General features: G+C 50.2%; 1 protein-coding gene across 9 annotated transcripts in view; it reads left to right on the top strand.

Moving 5' to 3' along the window:
* Positions 1–17,987, top strand: part of CFAP57 (cilia and flagella associated protein 57) — an 84,761-nt gene that overhangs the window by 53,363 nt on the left and 13,411 nt on the right. For all 9 annotated transcript variants that reach the window (XM_055346487.2, XM_055346474.2, XM_055346481.2 and 6 more), the window contains 5 exons: positions 1,029–1,187; positions 3,961–4,104; positions 9,493–9,609; positions 11,268–11,402; positions 11,484–11,627. In XM_055346487.2, coding sequence (XP_055202462.2) covers positions 1,029–1,187; positions 3,961–4,104; positions 9,493–9,609; positions 11,268–11,402; positions 11,484–11,627 — 699 coding nt within the window. The remainder of the gene's footprint in view (positions 1–1,028; positions 1,188–3,960; positions 4,105–9,492; positions 9,610–11,267; positions 11,403–11,483; positions 11,628–17,987) is intronic.

Below are 17,987 nucleotides of genomic sequence, written 5' to 3'. Positions count from 1 at the left end.
AGACCTGGGGTGGGCGAGGGTGTTGCAGAGAAAGCTGGGGTGGGTGGACTGACCGGCCTGGGGGTGCTGGCCAGGGTCCAGCCTGTCCCCATCTTCAGCGAGCAGGCTGGGAGAAGAGCACCAGCCAGTGCACCCTCACGCAGACGGACCCTCCCCACCTCGTCCTCGGAAAGGCAGCTGCACGGGCTTCCCTGCTCTCCTTTTCACAGGATATTGGGGTTCCCTGTGTGCAGAGAGAGGCTTTCTAGTTTTCACTTACTGGCAAGTAGGATTCAGTTAATGTTTTCTGAGATAACCCTCCGATGGAAATGGAAATGGAAATAAGGTCTTCTGGGGATGAGATAGATGAAGTCTTGGCCAGGAGGCATCCTCGGGCTCTTGGTCCAGGGAGTCATGGGCGGCTTCTGTTCAGCACCACAGGTGGGAGAGGGAATGGGGGTGTAGGATGCTTAGTTTACAAAGTGGGGAAGATGTTTTTAGTTCACTCACCATCAGGGGTGAGGGAGGATTCAACTCAGTTTCCCCAAAACATTTAGCCCTGAAAAAGCTAAGTTCAAAGCAAGCTGAAGTTTCTTCCTATTAGAAAGCACACTAGTAAATCCAGGGAACAATCAGTCTTCCCTTCTTGGTCATGGCTAAGATGGCTCATCAGTTAGGGCCCACTTTCTGTGACCTTGATGCAGTGTGGATCCCAGCTTTTCAAGATCAGTGTGGTCATAGAAGTCTCTGGTCCACTTGGTGTACTGGTCTCTGGAACCTCTTGTGAAGACAGTCAGTCCTCTCATATGGGGAATGGGCCTGGATGTTATGGGACAGAATACTACATCATTCATTTGGCCTGGGAAATTCCTGAACCATCCCAAATGCTCCAGATATTCACTCCTAAAATCCCAGAAATGTTGAATGCTAAGTGTTTTCAGTCCACAGAAGGTGGCCAGTGGTGGGGAGCCCCTTACATTGAGACAGTGGGAGGGATGGAGATGAGTTCTGACTTTAGTGGTCTTTGTTGTTGCTGTTCGCTTTTCTAGTTCAGCAGCCTACAGAAGGAGATTGAAGAACGAACCAATGACATCGAGACCCTAAAAGGAGAGCAGATGAAGCTGCAAGGAGTCATTAAGTCTCTGGAGAAGGACATCCAAGGCCTCAAGCGAGAGATCCAGGAAAGAGACGAGACTATTCAAGACAAGGTGACAGCTCTCCTTCTGTCCTCCCTCAGTTACGGCCAGATGGGCCAAGGCGAGGAAGGCAAAGCTCAGGGGAGAGAGGGTCCCTAGCTTCTCAGGACGCATTTCTTTGACTTGATGGGGGAACCAGCCGTCAGTGAAGTGCCTGTTGTGTGCTTGGCACTGGGCTAATCGCTGTCAACACATCACATTCAGTTCTGCCAACAACCCAGGGGGCCTGAGAACCCAGTGTTATGGTTCGGGAAGCTGAACTCCAAGAGGCTGGGTATCTTGCCCAGGGTCACACACTTCAATAGGTGACAGGCTGCAATAACCTGAGTCAGCTGACTCCACTGCTCCAGGCATCCTTGGAGGCGCTTCCCCATGGGCTGGGGACAGCTCACTTGCCGCACTGCCCACATGGTCCCCCTGTCGCAGAGGGACTCTCCTGGGATTGACCCTGTCCAGGAGGCTGCTTCCACTTTTGGGATGCCTTTCTTACAAAACACTCAGACGACAGAGACATCACATTCTGTGGGGCAGACACCTCAATACCCAGTATGTAGTATCATCCTCCTGAGCACATCCAGATTCCATGCCCTCCTCTCCATCTCCCCTGCCACTACGGCCCAAGGCAGGTGGAATTCTCCAAGGGCCAAGGACGTGGGCTTCAGTGTTAGGGAACTAGGTCTGGCACAGGTTCCATTTACTGACCATTGCACCTCGAGCAACTTCTCTAAGCCTTCATTTTCTCACCTATAAAATGGGGATGATAACCACCTCAAGGGGTCTTGTAAGGATCGCATAGGATCATGGGATCATGCCTGGATGTCATTTCTGCATGTGAGTGTCGGTGTATATATCCAGGGTTTTGTTTGTTTGTTTGTTTGTTTGTTTGTTTGTTTTTAGGGAAGATCCAAAGCTCTGTTCAGATTCTCAAAGGGGGCTTTGACAAGAAAGAGACAAAGGCCTCCTCACCTAGAAAGTGGCAACAGCCTCCTAAGCAGTCTAATGGCCTCACTTCCCATCTCCCACCACCATGGACTGGCAGGGTACAGGTGCAATGCTGCCACTCTCCTGCTCAAAGCCCTCACAGCTCCCCATTGCTACAGCAGGGGTCAGCATGCTCTTTCTGTAAAGACCTAGGTAGTAAATATTTTTGGCTTTGGAGGCCATGTGGTCTGTCTCAAGGAATCAACACCGCTGCTGTAGTGTGAAACCACCCATAAACAAAACATTAGTCAATTAACTTGGCTGTGTTCCAGTAAAGTTTTACAGAAGTAGACGGCAGGCCCAGTGTGGCCCACAGGCTGGAGTTTGCCAACCCCTGGCCTAGGAGATAAATTCTGAACTCTTTCCCCCAACATGAAGACCCTCACCTCCCTCCTCTATTTCCCCAGCCTCACCTCTCACTTCCCCCATGAACCACCGCTTGGCTCTCAAGCCAGTCATTCTCAGCACCCTCAATATATACTTTGCCTTCTGTGCTTTACAACATTTATCACATTTTAGGCTTAGATTTGCTTCTGTGTCTTCTTTCCCAACTAGTGTTTTCTTTTAAGGGCAAGGGACTGTGTTGTATTTATATTTGGAAACCCAGTACTTGACAAAAGATCTTCATTCAGTAAATGTTTGATGGATGGATATACTTATGTTCTGATTACTATCGCCATGCAACAAATTAACCTTAAAACTTACTGATTGAGGCCAGGTGCGGTGGCTCACGCCTGTAATCCCAGCACTTTGGGAGGCAGAGGCAGGTGGATCACTTGAGGTCAGGAGTTCGAGACCAGCCTGGCCAACATGGTGAAACCCCATCTCTACTAAAAATATAAAAATTAGCCGGGAATGGTGGCACATGCCTGTAATCCCAGCTACTCTGGAGGCTGAGGCAGGAGAATTGCTTGAACTTGAGAAGCAGAGGTTGCAGTGAGCCAAGATCGTGCCACTGCGCTCTAGCCTGGGTGACAAAGTGAGACCCGTCTCAAAAAGAAAAACTAAGTGATTGAAAGCAACTATTTTATTCTGCTTACAGGTGCTACAGATCTGGAATCTGGACAGGGTACAAAAGGATGGCTTATCTCTGTCCCCGATGTCTGGGGCCTCAGCTGGGAATACTGGGGGTGACTCAAAACAGCTGGAGGCTGGAAGATCAACATCCAATGTGGCTTCTTCAGTCACATGTCTGGCACCTTGGCAGGGGTGTCTGGGAGGCTAGGCTCAGCTGGATCTTTTGATCAGAGCCCCTAATGTGCCCACCAGCCTGGATGTCTCAGTGTAGTTGGACTTCTTACATAGCAGATGCCCTCCCCCAATGCAGGTGTCCCAAGAGAGCCAGATAAAAGCTGCTTGGCCTTTTTTGGCCTAGCCTTGGAAGCCACACAGTCTCCCTTCTGCTGCATTATTTGGGTTACGAACAAGTCACAAGTCAAGGCAAATGCAAGGGAAGGGGATTCGCTTCCACCTCCTGATGGAGAAGCAGCAAGGTCACGCTGTAGAACAGCTGGAGTGTGGGGCGGGAGATGCTGTGGGGGCCATCGTTGGAAAATACCACTGTTCACAACCTAATATGAATGAGTGAGTGAATGCATGAGAGTCCTGGTACAGAGGCTGAGGGGTCTGTGCTGTAGCCCCATGGGGGGAGTGCCAGCCTCTGTACTGACGAAGGGAGGAGAGGAGTCTCCTGGTTGACCTCTTCAACCAGGAGAGTCACAGGCTTCGTGTTCTTTTGCCCTAAAGGGCTGCAGTATACCAGGGCCTTACAATATCTCTCACTTCTCTCTCATCTCACCCCCAGGAGAAGCGAATTTATGATCTGAAAAAGAAAAATCAAGAACTAGGGAAATTCAAGTTTGTGCTTGACTACAAAATAAAGGAGCTGAAGAAGCAAATAGAACCTCGAGAGAATGAGATCAGGGTGATGAAGGAACAGATTCAGGAGGTAAGAAGTCATTTGCAACACTCTGGCCTCTCAGACCCTCTGTCTCTTCTTCCACAATTGGCTAGCTGGCCTCAGGGACTGAGGAGAAGCTCTCCTCACAGTCCTCTCTGCTCCCAAGGTGTGTGCAGCCTCCAGTCCACAGGGGTGCAACAGGGAAGGCCGTGGCCCCGCTGCAGGCTCAGCTGTCCGAAAGCAAATCGCCTGGGAGTTAACTTGCCGCGGGACCTGGAGATGGGCTTTGGCCCTACCCGTGCCTCAGTGTGCGGTGTACTGTGCCCTCCTAAGGGAGATGCAGCTATTGGGCATTTGGCCACCAGAGGGCAGTGTGTACTCAGCCAACAGGCTATCCTTCTAGTTCAACATTTTTTTCTCAAACTGGAAATGTTGGTTGAGACCCCAGGTGAGGCCATGGTGTTTGGACTTCATCTGATAAGGAATGAGAGTCATCAGAGGCTCTTGAGCAGAAGAGTGGCATAATTAAGAATATGTTCTGGGAAGCAAACAGGATGAAGGTAGGGAGGTGAGATTAGAAGCAAGATCAACTGGACAAGGGTTTCTGAGAATCCTGTGAGGTCCCCCATGCCCCCCACCACACGCCACCTTTCCCTGCAACGTGTGTTTCCCCATCAGCCTCCCCTGCTGGGCTGACAGTGGCGTCCATGTTGATCTAAAACCGAATTCTTGATTTTTCTCTCCCCCTTCCTCCAATTTTCCCTTTCTCAGTTAGTGGTCTATGATCCACCCAGTTACTTAATGCAGAAATGCAGAAGTCTTTCTTGATTCTTCACTTCTCTTAACTCCTTATCCAAATCATCACCAACATCTATCTGATCAATTTCCAAAACATATCTCACATCAAACCCTCCTTTCCCGCTGCTGCTATCACCCTGGTACAAGCAGCCACCATCTCTTATCTGGACTGGACTCCAGCCTCCAATCTGGTCTCCACATAGAGGCCTGAGTGAACTCCCCAGTGGGGTCCCATCCCACCTACAATAAAATCCAAAGTCCCAGTCAGGCCCACAAGGTCCTGCATGATCCAGCCTCTCCCTGCCTCTCCAGCCTCCTCTCACAGCTCCCCCTCCCTGCTCCAGCCTACTGACTTTCTGACAGTTCCTGTAAGTCACGCTTTTCCATCTCAGGACCTCTGCAGTGCTGCTGCCTCTGCCTGGAAGGCTCTTCCCCCAGATCGCCACATGGCTGGCTTCTTTGCATCTTTCAGGTCTCAGCCTATATGCCTTCCCTGACCGCCCTAGACAAAATAGGCTTCTACTCCCCCTCCATCTTCTCTAATTGTTTGTGCTGAGCCGGGATAACAGATACAAGGGTGTCAGAGAGCACTGATGACCCAACTAGAAGTGCCAGAGCCATGGGGGTGCCAGTCTGCCCGGTGACGCCTGTACTCTGGTAAGCCCAGTAAAGAGCCAGGTGGAGATCAGTCCAGGGCCAGGGGACCCAGACAGGGTATGTCCTTGTGACAGTGACTTTTTCCCTGGCTTCTGGGATGAGAAAGGATGCCCCCAGCTGACCACAGACCTGCCTCCGCTGGGCCTCCTACCATTCTTGAGTGCTTTCAGGGCCCCAAAATGGCAGCTGTCAGTCCATTCGGGGTGCTATAACAAAATACTTTAGAAGGGGTAATTTATGGCCAACAGAAATGTATTGCTGAAAGTACTGGAAGCTGGAAAGTCTAAGACCAAGGCTCCAGCAGATTTGGTGTCCAGGCCTGTTCCTCATAGATGGCACCTGCTATGTGTCCTCATGTGATGGGAGGGCAAAAGGGGGCAAACAAGCTCCCTCCAGCCTCTCGTACAAGGGCACAAATCCCATTTGTGAGGGCTCTGCCCTCGTGACCTGATCACCTCCCAAAGACCTGACCTCCTAATCCCATCACTTTGGGGGTTAGGTTTCACCATTGGAATTTGGGGTGGAGGGCACCAACGTTCATCAGACCATAGCAGCCTGAGAAGATGAGAGGAAGAGCAGAGGCCCCACCCACCTGGAGGGCCAGCACACCACAGGCCCCTGGAAATCACTGCCCCCTTTCTCCCTCCTCATTTGACACATTTGTCAGCTGCATTTCAGGTCGGGTCCGTTGTTTGCTAATGGTCAGCTTACTTTCCCCACCAGCACACCTGGGGGGACCATTCACCTTCTCTGGCAGTAACAGGGGCCAACCGTGGCCTTGATGCTCAGCAGGGAATACACTCGCACCTTGGGAGTGATTCCAGCAGGATCCCTCCTACCTCCTTTTGCTGGTGCCAGTTGCTGTCAGGACTGATATCTGGGCCTGGGTGCTTCTGGGAGCCTCTGACCTTGGGGCTTCCCTCTGGGGGTCATAGACACCTTTGGTTCATGCACTGTGGATCTCCTGTAAAGGTCTTTTTCTCCCAGGAAGGAAGCCTCAAGCCCTTGGCTCATTTGTAGAGCTGCAACTTCTAATAACACTTCCTGATTCAGGTACCCGCCCTCACATACTCTTTTTCCAACTTGGCTCTGATGATCCAAGGGTCCCTTTGCCCTGCCTAGGGGAGAGGTTTCCCAAGGCTTGTCGTTTTAGTTTACACTCATTTACTAGGGCAGGGTTTCTCAAGCTCAGCACTACTACTATTTTGAGGTAGGTAATTCTCTGTCGTGGAGGGTCTGTCCTGTATATTGTAGGATGTTTAGCAGCGTCCCTGGTCCCTACCTGCTAGATCCCAAAAGCACCCCCTATCCAGGGTGTTAAAACTAAAAAATGCCTTCAGACCTTGCCAGAGGTCCCCTGGGGGGTGCAAAATGCTTTCTATCCTCCTGCCTGAGCCCCATTGAGAATCTCTGAGTGTGATGAAAAACACATGGAAAAGTAGATGGAACTTCCACACTGGGAAAAGATGCTTGTTTCCACATAAGGGGCTAGGCTTCTGGCTGTCCAGCCAGCTACTCAAATTTGACCTATTTCCCAATTTTTCTATAAACAGATTATTTTTATTCTCAGAGTAGTATGAGTCTTTGCCTGGGGGAAAAAATGAACAGAAGTGAACAATATACTCCTGTATGCCCTCCCTGCTAACCTCATCTGTCACTGCTGGCCTGAGATTTAGAGGATGAGGCACTCAGACATGATCTTCGGGAGCCCCGCAAACAGAAGCCCCCTTTCTCTCTTCCAGCTGCCATTGCCTTGGCCTAGGACGCTATCATCTGCCTCCTCAGCCAAACTGGCAGCCTCCTGACTGGTCTGCCTGGCCCCCGTCTTGCTCTTTTCAGCAGAACCTCTGCATCAGGCCCTCTAAGATGCAAATTACATCATTCCACTCCTGGTCTAAGCCTTCAGTGGCTCTCCAAGCTTTCAGGATAAAGGCAAACTTCTCACCATTTGAGCCTCTGCCCTTGGATCCTGCATGACCTAGCTCAGCCAGCCTCTTCTCCCTCCCCTCTCCCCCTTCTTCAAATCCCTGCTCCTGCAGCCACCCTAAGCCACTTGTAGCCTGCAGAGATGCGCCAGGCTGCCCATGCCTCTGGTCCTCTCTGTGTGCAGGCTGTTCTGTCTGCCTGGAATTCTTTCCCCTTTTGTCCTCTAATACTTATTCTTCCTCCCAAATCCAGTGGACGCATCCCATCTTTTTGGGTGCTGCCTGCTCACCTCCTCTGTGTACACACAGTGCTTTCTGCCTTGACTGCAGCGTTTATCCTACTCCACCTGAATTTCTGATTTACTTCTTTCTTATCCTTGCAGACCTGAGGCCTCTTGAAGGCAGAAACTACTTCTTAATCAGCCTTAGATCTCTAAGTCTACAACAAGCTGGGCGGCCCTTTCTAATAGGCACATTCTTTAGCTGTGCAAATACCCACACTCAATGTGTGTCCCCTACAAGGTGGTTCTATATAACTCTGCCAACACTGCCTTCTTATCTTGTCATTCCTCTTCCAGAAGCAGGGTGTTTCAGGCTCTTTTCGTGTCCCTCACTATTGCTCTCCTTTGCCCACCACACTTGCCATTATTCGTTCATTCATCAAATATTTGAGTGCCACCTTTATGCCAGGCTTTGGGTCAGAGGGCTATTCTGTCTATACAAAATGCTTCCAATAATGAGGAAAACCTTCTTCTGAAAGCTGCTCCTTTGTGTCTAGAACATGGATGTGTTCATTAGGGCCTCCTGGCACCCCCCAGAAGGTTACCAAGAGCCTTGAAATTTGACCAAAGGGCCTGGGATAGACTAGAGGGGGAGGGTCTACTCTACCTAGCCGTGAAAAAATCCAGTGAATGATCCCATTCTCCCAAAACAGTCAGCAAACCTCCCTCTTATCAGAAATACTAGTGTCCACCAGATATAGTCCATAAGTCATTAGGAATTAGGTCAATGAAAGCTCATGCACGGCTAGTCTCATCCTAATTGGACACTCCAGTTGTCATTCCCATGACTTTGGTTAATATAAATGCAAAAATGAATTTTTAAAAAATCTTTCAGCCCGGGCGCGGTGGCTCATGCCTGTAATCCCAGCACTTTGGGAAGGCGAGGTGGGCAGATCACTTGAGGTCAGGAGTTCAAGACCAGCCTGGACAACATGGTGAAACCCTGTCTCTCCTAAAAATACAAAAAAAAAAAAAAAAAAAAAAAATTAGTTGGGCATGGTGGCAATTGCCTGTAATCCCAGCTACTCGGGAGGCTGAGGCTAGAAAATTGCTTAAACCCGGAGGCGGAGGTTGCAGTGAGCCAAGATAGAGATCGCACCACTGCACTCCAGCCTCGGCAGCAGAGCAAGACTCCATCTAAAAAAAATGTATTTCAGAAGTTCACTGGTGGTTTCTTATTTTTCTTGTGAAGACAGGACACTTCTCAGTTGTACTTTTTAAGACCTTTCAACAGAATGATGAGGCTGAGGCCCCTTCTCAGCTTCCCCTTTCCTGTTTTATGCCTTAGATGGGTGGTGCCCACATGTTGGTCCCTCCAAACTTTCTGCTTTAGAATGACCCCATTCTAAAGTGGCCCCAGAGGGTCGAGATTCACTTATACAACTTCAGAAAGCAGGTGAGGAAGGTGCTTCTCTGGGGAACCCTGCCTCAGGTGAGAGTTGAGGTTCTAGTGCTTGGGTGTCACCAATTTATAAGGAATTCAAGAAAATAAAATAATCAGCATGGTTGAAGGAAAGGGAAAGTGACTCAGAGGGAAAACTTCCCAGCCTGGCTGTGGAAACATGTGATGCTGGTTTAGCATATCAGTCTAGGGGTGGGGAGCTGTTAGGAAAGCAAGTAGAAGAAAGGTTTTGATCCAGAGGACACAGAAGGGGATGAGAAAAGAAATGCCCGGGTGTCAGGGGTGGCGTCCCCACTGAAAGACTACAGTTCTCAAATACAGTTTTCATTATCTAACTTTCTTCTTCTTGACTCTTCTCCCTTGTTCTCTACAGATGGAAGCTGAACTGGAGAATTTCCATAAGCAGAACACTCAACTGGAGCTGAACATCACAGAATTGTGGCAGAAACTGAGAGCCACCGATCAGGAGATGCGCAGAGAGAGACAGAAGGTGTGAGGGTTTCAGAGTCTGGCAAGTTCTTGGATTCGGGATCTGGCACCTATCTGCAATGGGCAGCTGGCTTCCAAGAGGCAGAGCCAGCCCACTGCGAGGATATGTTTCCCATTTTAACTCACATTCTTTACTTGCTCCCAGCCCTGCCTGATTTCAGGCCCATGTAGATTTACATCACTGAACTCATCTGAGACTATAAAATGACTTTGGGTAAGTGATCAAGGAGGTGGGAAGCCAGCATGGCAGGAATATTTGTAGCATTTGGCTTCTTTGGAGGAGGAAAGTACGTGCTCAGAGAGGCAATTTGTCACCGCTGGTTTAAGGCTTTGATGACCGAAAAATTGTCAAGGCCAGGGGAACCTCAAAGGTCATCGATTCCCATTTCTCCATGTTATAAATAAGAAAAATTAGGCCCAAAAAATTGGGAGGTTAAGAAACTTCACCCAGCACCCACAGCTAGGTAGTACACACAGAGCTAATAATGGAATCTAGGTTTTCTGGATGTGGGCCAGGACACAGTTGTGCCCTCCTCCCTAGCACAGGCCACTCCTTAACATTTGTTGAATAAGATTGGAACTTTCCGTCCAGGCACAGTGACTCATGCCTGTAATCCCAGCACTTTGGGAGGCCGAGGCAGGTGGATCACGAGGTCAGGAGTTCGAGACCAGCCTGGCCAACATAGTGAAACCCCGTCTCTACTAAAAATACAAAAATTAGCCAGGCATGGCGGCACACGCCTGTAGTCCTAGCTAACTGGGAGACTGAGGCAGGAGAATTGCTTGAACCTGGGAGGCAGAGGTTGCAGTGAGCCAAGATTGCACCACTGCACTCCAGCCTGGGTGACAGAGCAAGACTCCGTCTAAAAAAAAAAAAAAAAAAGATTGGAAATTTCCATCTTTTGCAGTAAGCATTAACTAACTCTGCACTAGGTAACACCAGCAGCTGCAGAGCTATAAACGTGAACTGATACAGGTCCTGCCATTTCCATGCTGAAGAGGATGACTGGGGATTTGTGGCATGTGCATAATAGTTATATTGAGAGGTAGAAAACGATAGAACATGTAGAAAGGGCCATGGGAGCAAGGAGAAATGACTTTCTCCAGGTCAGGGTTGGGGAAGACAGGTAAAAGCATGATGAAGAGGGGACACTAGCCCAACTGTGTAGATGAACCAACCTGCCCACTCACAGCAGCGCTCCTGACTATCGGGAAGGGTAAGCACTGGATGAGCTAACACGGGGGACGTGGAAGCCCTGGCCAGGAATCTGCAAGAGAGAAATGATGCCATCTATCTTGGCTCTAAAGGGATATGGGTGACCACATGAGCTTCCTTTCATCTTTTAAGGCCTGTGGTCCTGAAAGGGAATCAGAGTCAATAAAGGAGCCCATCTGTGTGGCCTCTTAAGGATGAAGCCCCATGTAGGCTGTTCAGGCTGGGTTCCCAGCCGAGGGCAGGTGCACAAGACTTTTCGTGCCTCCACCTGTTGGCTGTGTGCCCGTCTAAGTTTCTATGCCCAGTGTGGCCCCTGGCAGTCAGCTGTAAGTCCCAGATGAGGCATCTCTTTTCCCTTTCTGTGCCATTAACCTCTGCCTGCAGCCCCCGCCCCTCCACCGAGAGCACCCTACAGCACCAGAAGGAAATGTCTCTGATTGCAGGAGCGAGACTTGGAAGCGCTGGTCAAAAGGTTTAAAACAGACCTCCACAACTGCGTAGCCTATATTCAGGAACCGCGGCTGCTGAAGGAGAAGGTTCGAGGTCTCTTTGAGAAGTACGTGCAGCGAGCAGACATGGTAAGCTCAGCCTCCCCTGCTGCCATGCACTGACCTCCGGGGTCTCCTCTCCCTCGCTGAGAATCTCCTGGGCCCCGTCAGGTGGAGATCGCAGGGCTGAACACAGACCTGCAGCAGGAGTACGCCCGGCAGCGGGAGCACCTGGAGAGGAACCTGGCCACTCTCAAGAAGAAGGTGGTCAAGGAGGGCGAGCTGCACCGCACAGACTACATCCGCATCATGCAGGTACCTGCACGCTCCCCTCGGCCCCTGTGGAGGCCAAGCCATCCAAGATGAGAGATCCCATCAAGGGTCCCTCTGAGACCACCTGTCTTCAGGGCTCCCCAGGTGTCTGGGGGCCCAGTAGCTCCCCCTAAAGTCTTATTTTGGCTCCTCTCCTCTGAGCTCGTCTTGGCTGTGACTGTGGCTGAGAGCTCACCTAGGAGGTTTTCTAGGCACTTCCATGCTGCACCCCGGCCTCCACCCCACCCAATGCCCACCTCCCTTCTCCACATACCCGATTCCTCTTTTCTACCCCATCTTTATCCAGAGCACACCTGTGTCCTGCCTCACTCCTCTCATCAGCCCCTTGGCCCTCTAGACCTTCATCCGCATCATCTTACCTCTCCTGAGCCACTTTCCCTTCTCTCTTCCATTCCCAACTCTCATTTCACCTGACTTTGTTTTGCTCCTTTGTATTCTGCTACCCATATCTCGTGGCCACGCCTCATCTGATTTTTCTGGTGCCTCAGGTCCCTACCCTTATCTCTTGTGTCCCAAGTTAGCCACACCCTCCCAGAGCTGGCCTCACTCTGGTTTAATAAGCGCCTCACACCCACCTCCCTGGATCCTTCATAGGCTGTTCAGAGAGCCTGACCCCATTACTGCCGCCTCCACACAGGCACGTTATCAGGACTGCCAGTCGGGATTCTTCTGCCAGATTTCTGTTTGGGTATCAGTATCGTCTGAGGCAATTAATGTGAATTAGTATCAAAAGGGAACATCAGAATCACATTTATAAAGCACGTACCTTTTTATGCTCACATTTCTTTAATGCCATAATTAAAATACTGGAATGAGAACAGGTTGCAGTTAGATTGAAACAAACCAGTTCCCAGCTTGGCCAGTTCATACACAGCTGGGCAGAGCGCACTGTGATTCAGGCCAGACCCAGGCAGGGCTGGTCTCATGTCATCTTACGACCAGTCCCTGCTGAAAAGCAGCCCAGTCCATCTACCCTTTGCCCTACTCCTTGGCCATGAAAGCCATCGGAGGCCCAGAGATAGAAGTGCCTCCAGCTGGTGGAGCCCTGAGACACCAGCAGCCGCACACTGAGCCACTGCTTAGGGCGTGGAGTGCCTAGAGCATGGAGAGCCCCCTGGGGCTCTGGAGTGCAGTGAGCAGGGAAGGGAAACCAGGATGACAGCAGGAGCAGTTGTCAGCTGCTGACATCACCGAGCACCCTCTGTGCCCTGTCACCAGAGTACAGGCCTGAGGAACTGGGTCCCTCTCTCCATGCCAAGCAGCCAAAGCAAACATCGATGTAGGAGGAGGAAGATCACAGGCTAGCCAGAGGGTGTGAGCGTCAGCATGAGGCTGCTGGGGCGGGCATCCTGTCCTCTTCTGCTTCCCCATGCCCCGGAGGGTGCTGGGCCAGGGTGGGGTAGAAAGCAGAGGAGACCCAAGCGGGCCTCCTGCCCAGCCCTGCCACTCCCTGATGGCTGGCAGAGGGAGCCATCAACAAATGAAGTCCCGGGAAGAACATTTTCTCCAGCAGCATTGTAACCTATGTGCTAGGGAGTCCTGTGGATCCAAATAAGTAACTCCAGCAACTGCAGGGAGTAAGAAGGGGCCCAGGGTGGGGGGTGTGTGGCAGGGGGTGCGGGTCTCCGGGTCCCTACCCCTTCAACCAGAAAGAGACTGCTTGCTGCTAACAGTGGAGCTCTTTTTGTTGGAAAAAAGTCTGGAAGATTTAAAAAAAAGAAAAGTTTTCAAAACCACTGTGCCGACCCTGGTTTACCCTGCTCCACCACTCCTCTGCCAGGAGACCTTGGGTAAATTCCTTAACTCAAGGAGCCACCTTGCCTATATGTAAAACAGGGAAGAAAACACCAACCTGAGAGTGGGGGGTTCCTGCAAGATTGAATGGGACAACCATATAAGGCACTAGGCACTGGCCTGGTACAGAATAAGTGCTAAAAAAAAAAAAAAAAAAAAGGCAATTTCCAGCCAGGCACAGTGGCTCACGCCTGTAATCCCAGCACTTTGGGAGGCCAAGGCGGGTGGATCATGAGGTCAGGAGATCGAGATCATCCTGGCTAACACGGTGAAACCCCATATCTACTAAAAATACAAAAAATTAGCCGGGCGTGTGGTGGGCACCTGTAGTCCCAGCTACTCTGGAGGCTGAGGCAGGAGAATGGCATGAACGTGGGAGGCAGAGCTTGCAGTGAGCCAAGATCGCACCACTGCACTCCAGCCTGGGCGACAGAGCGAGACTCCATCCCAAAAAAAAAAAAAAAAAGGCAATTTCCATCCTCTTCATCCAAGCAAAGGACCTATCCAAGAACCAAGGTAGAAATCCAGTGGGAAAGCCTAGAAGCCCATCACAGGATGGGCCACGGGTGCCTGTGGACTGCAGGTGGCAGGGGTGGAGGGTGGAGGGTGGATGGCACAACTGATTCCAGACCCTCAGTTGGTGGCCTTGGTGTGTGCTGGTCAGGAGCCAGCTGGACCTCATCTTCAGTTGCCATGGCCCTGGCACTTCAATCCAAAAAGGCTGAGGAAGGCCACAGCAAACATGGCATCTAAGAGTAACTCATTAGAAAATAACAGAAAATGAGGTCACTGTCTCATTTGTATATTCAGACAGGAGCTCAGCCTCCCCACTTCATTCCTCAGCACACTGGCAGATATGAAAATAAGAGTTGCTATGAGATACAAACATCTAGGACATGCATTTTATTCATTCAATACACATTTTTTGAGGGCTTCTTGTACAGCAAGCTCTGTGTCAGTCACTGAGGATTCCAAGATGAACGTGATAGTGTTCCTACTCTCAAGGAGTTAATCATTGGGAACCTGGACCAGATACAAATAATTACTGCTCAACTCATTGTATGCAGTGCTGTGGGCTCATCCTGGAAATGGGGTTCAGTGATGCCTTCAGGACTTGTGGAAGGTTTCTGGGGCAAGGGGCATTTGAGCTGAGCCTTGAAGGGTGAGTAGAGGTTGATCGTGGAACAAGTCAGGGAAGAGACTTCCAGGCTGTAGGAACAACCTGAGAAAAAGCAGAGAAGAGTGAGGCCTGTGAGGTGCTTGGAGACCCAAGAGTCCACGAGAAGAGAGTCCAAGTGGAGAAGAACCCACTGAAATGGTTGGTGGCTGAGGGTCATGTTGGAAAGGGCGTCCATGCCATGCCAAAAAGTACAGTTTGTCCTGTAAACAGGCTCCACCCAAGGTTTCTTAAGTAGGGGTGTCTTTGTTTTGAAAAGACAAAACACTCCATTGGCAAGGTGGGAAGACTGGTGGGGAAAGAGGCAGGTGGCAGAAAAACCCATTAGGAAATGACTGTCATGTTAAGGGTAGATGAGAAGTACTTGGAAAGGGGAAAGTTGTGGTGTCAAAAGGCATTTCAGAGTAGAAATGACAAATAGAAATGTCAGGTTAGACATGGGAGGAAGGTTGAAAGAACGGAGAAAGATTCCAGGATGGCTCATTTGTGCAGTTAGGCAGATGGTGAGCCCACTGACTGTGGGTTCCAGAAAGATGTCACTGATGCAAGGATTCCAAGTCCATGGAATAAATCTGTTGCCTGCTTTTTCCAGGCTGTGAGGTACTGCCATATTCTAAAGGCATCGACTCAGGCCATGCCATTAGGGGGTGCTGTAGGCATTCCCTTCTCTTCTCTGCTCAATACGGAGGTCGGAAAGACCTGCCAGGGTCATCAGTCAGTTCCAAAGGCCAAAGGCAGTCCTGGACAGCTTGGCAGAGCCCCTTTGCTTAGAAAGCTTTTTTACATAAACAGTTTCACATCCCCCAAGACTTGGCACGTTGGTGGACCCCAGGTCAGATTTCCTCTGCAGCTGTGTAGACCTGGGTGGGGGTCTGGAGGATTGGAGGGGATTTTGGAGGTCAAACTGACAAGGGAGAGATCAGGAAGAGAAGGCTCAGCAAACCCATTGCATTCACATTTTTAATCCACAAAGCCATCCAAAGCAAAAACGGTCTACCTCAATGTGACCTCGGGCCCCCTCAGAACACAGGCCATCCCAGAAAACATTTTGCAGGTAGCCCAACTTATACTTATTGGGAGTGTCCTTGGCCATCATACTATGTGAGATATTGGAATGGAGGTGACATAAATGTGAGGGGGGACAGCAGAGCCTGGAAAGCAGTAGTCACGGAGGAGCAGGGCTCTCTGGATGGAGGCACGACAGGGTTCAGACACCAGCTCTACCACTGAGATACGGCCTCAGTTTCCTCACAAGGTTGGTGTAAGGATGAACTGAGGGACTGTATGCATGCTGTTTGATACATTTGCAGTGATCCAATCAACCCTTGCAATTGTGGTTACTCTTATTATCGTTATCATCAAGCTCTTCCTGCCTTAGGTTCTGCTTGCCGCCTCCTGGCTCTGGGCCTGGAACACTCTTCTCTGTCTCCCCTGGGGTGACACACTGTCACACTGGGTTGGGCAGGGGCCCAACCATGCTTCAGCCTCTCATGGCAGCTCTGCAGTGGAGCCAAGCAGGACCTCCCACGCCTGGCACAGTGACCAGTGTAAGCTTTCAGGAACTGGTTCTTAGATTACTTTTCTTAAATGAATACGTGAATGAATGAATGAATGAATGAATGAATGAACAGAACAAGAGAGTCAGGCTGCACTGAGTGGTGGGCCTCAATCATACTCCAAAAAGGATCAAGCCCTGGAGACCCATTTAGGTAAGGGAGCATCATGAAGATGTCAGAGGTTGGCAGGGGGGTCAGGAACAGGCATTCACACCAACAGGTACCAGGAGCCAGAAATCCCAATCACAGTGACAGGGCTGTAGAGGGTGGAGGGGTTGGGGAGAAACCAGGGCAGGGCTCCACTTGCCGGGGGGCCTTTACAGCAGAACAAGGGAGAACACTGAGAGCTGGTGACAAACCAGCAGGAAGGATGAACATCAGAATCAACTCAGACACAAAATCAATAGGACTCAGTGACAGAATGGATGGAGATGACCAAAAAGAGGAAGCAGCTAAAGATGCAAACTGTGAGAGAACTCGAATTGTGCTTTCAGTCTCTAGTGCTTATTCTGATGATTGTTATTGAGTTATTTAATGAGGATCAGGAGAAGTGAAGCTTAGCGAGGCCTACTGAAGGGAGAAATGAAGAGAGACCTCAAGCGAGCAAGCTTCCCCCTGTGGCTCTAAGACCTTCCCTTCTGTTCTGGTCTCTTTCACCTGTCCCTTATCCCTTGGTCTGTAACTTCCTTATTAGTAAGAATCTCATCTTATTCGGTTTGGTATCTGCTGCATTAGTTATTCATTTTCTCATCCATTTCACAAATATTTAATGAGCACCTCTAACATGCAAGGCAGGGTCCAAGGTCCATAACCCAATAAATATGTATTGAATTGATCATGTCATGATATAAAGTCTGCAAGGAGAAGGTCCATGGGAGGATCTAGCAGAGTTTTACCAGGCAGCATCTGGAAAGGAAATGTGGGAAACCTATCACTGTTATGAGACAATTTGGAACTGTAATGTTCCCCACCCTCCCTCCCAAACTGGGGAGACCGAAGAATGACAAGTCCAGCTTGGTGAGTAGATGAGTTTATTTAGGTCTTCCTTGTGGGGCACTCCTGGGCAGCAGGAGGACAGCTCTAGAGACCTGCTTTGCCTCACATCTCTAAGCTGCTTTTAAGCTAATTTTCTGGCTCTTCACCTACTGTGTATGTGCCATGGGACTGTTTTCCTTAGTAGGTTTTCAGATATCTTCTAGGATGTTTGGATTCTCAGGGACACCTGCTCCACAGCTGGGCACCATGGCCTTGACTAACTGCCTGGCCTTGAGGGTTCAGACAGTGAACATACACCCTTAAGTAACCTGGTGGGGGACCCATCACACTACAGTCAACAAGGCCTGGGTTGGTTAAAAGGGTAAAGCATTCGATGGAGAAAACATCTGATTCAGAAACACAAGTACAAATCCTAGCATGAAGAATGAGGGGTTGACAATGAGGACTGGGCATTTCATCCGAGGCAGAGAGATTTCATTACTATAAAGGAATACCTGAGGCTGGGTAATTTATAAAGAAGAGAGGTTTATTTGGCTCACAGTTCTGAGGGCTGTACAGGAAGCATGGCACCAGCATTGCTTCTGGTCAAGACCTCAGGAAGCTTTCACTCATGATGGAAGGCAAAAGAGGAGCAGGCGTGTCACATGGCGAAAGAGAGAGTAGGAGAGGAGAAGGGGCCAGTCTCGCTCTGTCGCCCAGGCTGGAGTGCAGTGGCACGATCTCGACTCACTGCAAGCTCCGCCTCCTGGGTTCATGCCATTCTCCTGCCTCAGCCTCCCGAGTAGCTGGGACTACAGGCACCCGCCACCACGCCCGGCT

The sequence above is a fragment of the Gorilla gorilla genome, chromosome 1 (genome assembly GCF_029281585.2).
Source record: "Gorilla gorilla gorilla isolate KB3781 chromosome 1, NHGRI_mGorGor1-v2.1_pri, whole genome shotgun sequence".
NCBI classification, from domain to species: domain Eukaryota; kingdom Metazoa; phylum Chordata; class Mammalia; order Primates; family Hominidae; genus Gorilla; species Gorilla gorilla.
This window is presented reverse-complemented; position numbering and strand designations above follow the sequence as displayed.